We start from the raw sequence: 7,710 nt of genomic DNA, 5'->3' as shown, positions 1-7,710 counted from the left end.
GAGCCAGAGATAAGAACCTGAACTGGAGGAGCAGCAGAAACAACATGCAGCACCGGAGAGAAGACTCCTGGAAGGAGAGCCGAGGAAAGAGAGCAGCAGAGAGACAGAGTTTGGGGTAAGACTGTACCAGCCCCCCAAAACTCCTTTGAGATCCCTCTGAGAAAAGAGGGAGATGGACTCCTATTTTGGAGACCAGTTTTAGACATGCAGCACCAGAGAGAGAGAGGAGCTGAGAAGCTCAAGAGACATCCTGGAGCTGGACCGGGACAGCCAGATGGAATGCGGGGGGAGTTGACCTTGGCTCCCCCCCCTCGCACTGCTGCCACGGTGGCAGCCTGAGAGACAGGGCACAGAGGCCCTGCAAGAGATACCAGACCGTCACGAAGAACCCCTTGTGTCTTCGTGATATGACGTGGTGAAACGACCTTGTCTGGGGTTACGAAGCCCACGGAAGACCCCTTTGCCTGTGTCAAGGGGGCCGAGGGAGCTTGAATACTTCCCTTGTGAGTGCTGGCAGAAAGCCAGCTATCAACTGCTGCATGTGGAGAAGACAGACAGAACCTGCTGCCTTAGAAGATGCTGCTGCTTAAGGACTGGAAGGGATCTGTCCTTCTTTCCTTCCTAGACTTTTATTTGGAGGGGAGAAGAGATCTGATCATTGTAAATACTATATGTCATGGTAGAGATAGTTGTGATCGTGTGTATAATGTGATATGGTATTTATTTGTACAGTCATTGTAATATATTCCCTTTCCCCCACTTTGAGTCTGGTGTGTTTTGTCTGGAAAAACCCATCTCACATTAGGTTGAGATGTGGGAGGGGGGATGGAGCTAGGGAATTGGATTTTGGGACTATCTCAAACCATGACAGCTTCAAAGCATCAAAATTCTTCCTTTTACGGGAGACCCAACAAGCCTTTACCTCTCACACTTCATCCTCTCCAGCCTCACAGTCTGGCTGCTGGTGTATTGATCACTCAGCTTGCTTGGCATTCACCTGGTGCAGGGCAGAGTTATCCCTTCAGCCAAGCAGTGGCAAACCTCCCATTTCCCTGAATGCTGATCCAGCAGGGATTCCAGGTAGGTCTGTAGGAGGCAAATTAATTTAATTGCAAGAGTTGCAGGAACAGCAGAGGTGGATTTTAAGTCCCACGACTCTGGGCTGTTTCAGGACTGTTTTGAAGCTCACAGCTGCCACCACGATGAGTGTCTACTGTCCTTCTAAACATCTTCTGCTCTGGCTAATTTGATTAGGCTCCTTCTTGGCTTTCCACTGGTAACACCCCATGCAAGGCTGGCTTTTGCAGAGCTCAGCCTAAAAGGGAACATGAGCAGAAGGCAATGTAATACACATTGGAAAGGAAACAGAAATGTGGACTTTATTCTTAATACTCTTTACTCATCTAACTTCTCCAATAATTTATTAATGTTGTGTTTCAAACTACCGTCCTCCCAGTGGCAGCTTCAACACCAGCAAGTTTACCTCACAATCAGCTATTTTGGTACTAATTCTAACCAAAAGGTGTAAGAGAATTTAGTCCTAGTGACAGAGTTGCACCTTCTAACCAAAGGTCCAAACTACTCTGTTGTACTGCAAGACAAACTCTGGCAGAGTTAAAGAACGACACGAAGCAAAGATATACTCCATAAAACATTAATATTTTAATGAAAAATCTTAGCTTCATGTTTCTATCCAAAGACACTCAAAACTAGTTTTTCTTCCCCTTAATTTTGACCTATAATGGGACCAGTTTGGAGATTTTTATTTTTTTTTGTATTTTGGAACATTTTTTTTTAAAGATTAAACAACCAGGCTAGCAAAAAGGTACCCAATACATACTTTTCTTATATCAAACAAGCTAGTATTTCAATACAATGTAACTATACAGAATATATACATTACACATATGATCACAAAGCAAACACTACAGGCTCAGAACAGATTTGAAAAAACATGATATTCACATTGATTACAATAACTCTAAAAATGATTGTAACGTTGAAACGGCACTTAGTTTACAAAAAAAGTCACAAAAATATATATAGCCACCAAGAACTATGGTTCCTGAAAAATACTAATAGCCAGATAGTATTATATAAAATGTGAAGTGTATTTAAACATCGTATACATTAAAAAACAAAACCAAAACCCAAAAACCAAGTCTGTTAGGTCAATAAACATGCCAAGTAATCAAGCTGTGACCAGCATCAACAAGAGAAGCTGTACTGTGGATGAGATGACTGGATATACGGCTGGTGACTGGAGACTGGCACAGTTAAGGGGGTTTCACTGGTACTAAAATGCACAAAGAAGCCCAACAATAATTTAATTCACATTTTTTTCCTCTTTTCCCTTTTCAGGGTTTCACCACAGGGCAGCACCTGGAGTGAAGGCACTGCAGGAACAGGGCAAAGAAGCTGTCCAAGGAGTCGGTGAAGCCAGGGTTACAGGGCAGAATATCAAAGCATGCATCAGCTGAACGAATGGTGAACCAAAATCACTTTCTGGGGACTGCAGCAACCCTCAGGAAGACTGTAGGAACAGTTGCCACACAGGCTGGCAGCATCAGATTCTGCTTTTTTCTAATTAGTGCAACCAGATTTGTAGCTGAGACCTGTGGGACAGAGTTCCTGTGATAGCACACGTTGAGTTAACAAAAACCCAGAGCAGTAACTACTGTTGCATTAAAATAATTCACATTTGTGGTTTTTTTATGGTACATTTCCTCAAATACTTGGAACCCACTGTATTCACCAGGCACCTCTGATGGGGCCGAGGTACTGTCTGGCCTTGAACCCTCTTATCTGTCATCAAGATGCAATGGGATTTATTATGTCTGTAACTGGAGATGAGAACCCTCCAAAACTTCGTTTCACCTAGTAAGCAAAACTCCAACATAATTGAGCTGAATGAAAATTAGCTATTTTCCATACTCTGATGGTGGGGAAGTTGTGGTGGATGGAGGAGCAGCAGGTGCTCCTCCATCTGCATTCTCTCTATCCCTGCAGGGTGCACAAAGCTTATTTTGCATATAAAATGCTTCCTGGTTTGTCTCAGAGAGAGACCAGCACTGTCTCAGAGCTCTCACACCCTGAGCTGGAGGGGGAACCAGCAACCAAGAAGTGACTGAAGCCCTCATATAAAAACTTTAAACCATAGCTTAAAAATGAATAAAATCTTATCCTGCAAAGGACATATAGGGATCATAGTCTTATAAAATATATCTGACTGCATTGGCAGCTATTTCTTTTTTAAAAAGTTTAAATTCATACCTTTAAGACTCAAGATCCACGTGAACCCAGAACCATTTTCAAGAACTGAGTCTACTGATCTCTCAGTATGAGAGACTTGCCCATGGTCTCTGTGAGCCTGACAACTGAACTCCAGCTCAAACACCACTCCTGGCTGACTCTGCTTTGAGCAGGAGGCTGAACTACATCACCTCCAGGGTGCCTTCCAATCCCAATTTCCCGGGTCCCTTGTCAAGCAGAAATAATGGATTCGTTTGGGGGAGGAAAAGAAGGAAGACAAAAGAAAATGCAGTTCAGATTTCAAAACACTGTAACAATGTACTAAAAGAAATTGATGCTTTAGCTTTAATCCCAAGTGTAGTTTAAGGCAAGTTTTTTCTAGCTTAGTTAGGTATCCCTCTTGCTCTATTTGGAATCTAACCACAGTAGCAACAGAGCTTGTTTTAAGATGTCCTGTTTTTACACCTTTCTTGTGAAGAGCACCAGCATTTCAAAGAACTGAACACTTCCAACAAGTCAGGGAAGAGAAATAAAACGGTATTTGCATTTAAACTGTGTTCATTTCTATGGAGAAAAGAGATATTAACAAGAAACAATTACAAATGGGATAATTAACATGTAAACTCAACTCTAAGCCAACCAAGCAAAATCCTCCAAGAACTCTGTTGTTCCTCCAGTTGAACCAGACAGAGAAGTGAGAACTAAATGAAGATGTTACCCAGAGATTAGGGGTTTGAGAAGATCATATGTAACACCTAGTGCAATACCAGTGAACCCCAGGCCTTGCCTTATACCACAGGGTTAATGATCCTCATTTCTTTCCAAGGAAGAACACATTAGAGCTACAAAAGCTTGTGACTTTTCCCCTTCTCTTTGGCATTCAGAAAGCACTTTGCCTTCTGACTCAAGATTTTAAGTCTTAAAAATCCAATATCCAGATATGTCATTTGTGTATTTGCTCACCTCCTCCCCAATGAACTCATTACCAAAATACTTAATGGGTGCAAATTATCAGATTTTAACAGAAGGTAATATCCACCACCTTATATCTGACCACCTTTGATTGTTACATCTGTGCAGTTAAGAAATGTGGTTCTGGTGAAGCACTTTTCAGAATCACAAAGGATTCTCAGTTACCTGCATAATACTTGTCAGAAAAAGAAGCGAATTCTGTATTTGAATTCAGTGTCATAGCCCTGTAATTCAGGATAAAGCTCAGCAAAAGGCATTGTCTCATCTCACTGGCTTCTCAGTTACAGAAATCAGAAGTGGAAGAGAAATGGTCTTTAAATTCAGCCCATCACCAGGACTGGGCTAATTCCCAGGACAGCCACCCAGCAAAAGCATTTCTCCTTCAAGCCCTTTTGAGAAGCCTCACAAAGGTAGACACACGAGACTGAATTTGCAGCATGTTTCTAAAACACCCTTTATCTGGGGGAGAACTTCATTCCAGCAACTTGGAAAGTATTTAAATCCCAATGGCTTTCGCTCTATTTAAGTAAAATATGTGGGTTTTAACTAAAACACAGCAGAGAAAAATTGCTAAAGTCACTGAAACCCTTTAAGCTCTTTCCAAAAGTCAATAAACTTTTTTCCTCACAAAAGTTGGCTATTAATAGAAAGAACTCAGACCCAGAGAGTATCAGAGCTGCCTAAGCTGCCTGAATACAAATTGATCTGCAATTAATACGACTTTTGTGTCTTGTGTTCTTCAGGAGCAACCTTTCTCTACTGGTTTCATTTCCTCCTTGTGTTTGCATAAAACAAATCCGGACAGAAAACAACAATTTCCAAAAAATAAGACTTAAAACTAAGGGAGTATTTCATGCCTCTGGAATACTAAGATCAAGCAATACTTACTCGCTCAGCATGTCATCTGTAGGCCATGGGCATTTGGCATCAAACACTGAGTGAACTTCAGAAGCTCTAAGAAAAACCACAAATCTCCTAATGGACTTCCTAATTTAGGTTTCAAAGCAGTACTGGAGTCCAAACAGCCTTGACAAAACAAGACTCACTGCTCTGAAAATCCCACACCTTGAATTTTAGCTTTTTCTAAATATGGAAAAATGAAATTGCAAATCTTTCAATTTATTGCTTTGCTTGGGCTGTGTGTGTAGCTAGAGTAATGGCCTTTAATAAACCGAGTTGGCAAGGATTTAAAGTGTTTTGAAACAGGAACAATTCATCATTGCTATATAGGCTTTTTGTAAATAACCCCCTGTTGGTTAGAAAGTTGGCCTTAAAGAGAATTAAATTGCTTGGTTTGTCCAAAACAGGCTAATAAAAGTCTCCGAAACTATACATGCATATGTAGAAATGAAAAAATGTGCAATAATGCACAAAAGAGTTAACTTTTTGCCATCTGTAAACTCTCTCTAGCTAGCTTTCAGATTAGTAAAAATACAGTGTATATGGGAGAGAAGTGATCAGAACTGCAAATAATCTGGGAAAACCTTCATTTTCCTACATGGTTCCCCATCTACAGATCCAGTCAGGAGATATTTGTCAGGCTTGCATGGATACAACCTTTTCCATGATCCCCAATTCCTGATGCACCATTTTCCACTAACCTTGGCTGGGCAGATCTGGACAGGCTATTTGATCAAGTAGTTTCTAAAAGCACTGGAATAGAAAAAGTAGGGACACCTGGCACGATTCACTTGGTTTGTGAAAACTGATTAATCTGAGATGGGAAGGGATAATGTGTTTTGAAGAAGTCTGTGACTGTTAAGTCTCAAAACTACTCACCATTGCCAAGCACAGGGGCACAGTGAGAGCTTTGAAAACCAGCAGGCACAGATAGGAAGTGTCATTTTTTTATGCACAAGATTAAAGCATACACTCAAAACTGTTCAATCATGATTTCCAATGCATCCTTTTGTTTGTCATTTGAAAAAGGTTTCCTCTGATTTCTTGCCTTTAACCAGAGGGTCTGCAGAAGCAAGAGAAACTTAATGAGCTGCTCTAACTGTGGAAGAAGGAATAGTTAAAGTGATCTGAATCAGTTGTTCTTCTTTAGAAGTGTATCACAGCTTCCATGATGTTCTGACAAGATCTTTTTTTTTTGTGCAATCAGTCTTAAATATTTTCACAGAAGTGATCATTCAGTCATGAAAAATAATGAAACATCTGTTGCAGTTTCCTGTTTAAAGCGTAGCTTACAAAGTAAAAAGGGGAAAATCTCCCCACTTTTTTTGTTTAAAAATATTAAATTAAAATGTACAGGACCAAACACAGGCACTTTCCAAAGAACAAAAGTGAAACCAAGCCATGAATTATTCGATAGTGATGGATGACAGCTCCGATTTGGGAGGGTCACCTGCAGCTGCCTCAGCAGTGGCGTTAGTCTTTGGCTGCTCTGGCACATCATCTTCCTTTTCTGTCAACCCACCCAGAGACCCCAAGGGGAAAGTGCTTTCACAATTCTGAGTTGACGACACCTGTGAAATGACAGGCATTTGGACAGAAGAGTTGCTTTCAAAGCCATGCTCCCCTAGCTCATACTGCCCGAGGGTCTCCTCTTGCTCCTGGTTTAAGTAGTCCGGTACTAGGAAGTCACTAGAAGAGGGGCAAAGGACAGAAGAGAAATGTCATTTCTCACACAAACATCAGCAGTATCAGTTTCTTTGTATCAGTTACATCATACAAGCTACACACTGAGAACAAAGATGTTCATTTCACACTGCTGCAAGAACATGGCAGTGACACGCTCCCCCAAGCACTGTAACCTGCTTCTCATTTCTACACATAGCGAATTTATTCAATGGCATCTATTTTGCAGCTGTATTTCCTACACAGCAACTTCTTGTTACTTAGACTGTATCACCTTGATGAGAATGAAAGTTAATGTCTGGAACATCACATGGCATTGAAAACCTCACTGAAGAAACGGAGCACTCAGCCTTTAAAAATAGAAGCAAAAATGAGTTCAGCAGTGGGAAAATGTGGGCCTTTCCCACCTCAGAGGTAAATCCACCCTAGATCAGCAGCAGCATTTCCTTTGGAGTGGACAGGCTGGAAGCAGCAAGGGCTCTGCAGAAGATAGAGCTGCAGTGGGAGGTTGTGATGCCAACACATCACAGTGCCAGGAAAAGCACGGAATTGCCTCTCTTTCCCCTTTCACTCCTAAGACAACACTTCTGTAACGTACTTTTACCAGCTGAGGGCTGAGTGGATCCAAAGAAAGCCTACCAAACTCCCCAGTAGTATTTTCATGGCATGAGGACATATGAAAAATAAAATTTTTTTGCACATTTTCAACACCAGACATGAAGTCTGTACTTGAGACAAACATATATATATATCACATATATGCGTGTTTGTATGCTTTGGTTCCTCCTGGCAATAATCGAGTTAAAAGCAGTCCTTAAATGACAGCAGCATTCACTGCTTCAACTCGAACTCACAATCAACTATGCTAAACTGGTGTTTGTCAATTCAAACTGAAGGAAGGGC

The 7,710-nt window shown here is 41.3% G+C and overlaps 1 protein-coding gene across 2 annotated transcripts in view; it reads right to left on the bottom strand.

Moving 5' to 3' along the window:
• Window positions 1–1,640: 1,640 nt before the first annotated feature.
• The window catches only part of ZBTB44 (zinc finger and BTB domain containing 44), a 36,882-nt gene continuing 30,812 nt past the window's right edge, over window positions 1,641–7,710 (bottom strand). The window contains exon 6 of one of the 2 annotated variants that reach the window (XM_064634598.1): window positions 1,641–6,813. In XM_064634598.1, coding sequence (XP_064490668.1) covers window positions 6,531–6,813 — 283 coding nt within the window. In that variant the 3' untranslated portion in view covers window positions 1,641–6,530. The remainder of the gene's footprint in view (window positions 6,814–7,710) is intronic. The other variant, XM_064634599.1, reaches the window with a different exon arrangement.

The sequence above is a fragment of the Pseudopipra pipra genome, chromosome 23 (genome assembly GCF_036250125.1).
Source record: "Pseudopipra pipra isolate bDixPip1 chromosome 23, bDixPip1.hap1, whole genome shotgun sequence".
Lineage (NCBI taxonomy): Eukaryota > Metazoa > Chordata > Aves > Passeriformes > Pipridae > Pseudopipra > Pseudopipra pipra.
This window is presented reverse-complemented; position numbering and strand designations above follow the sequence as displayed.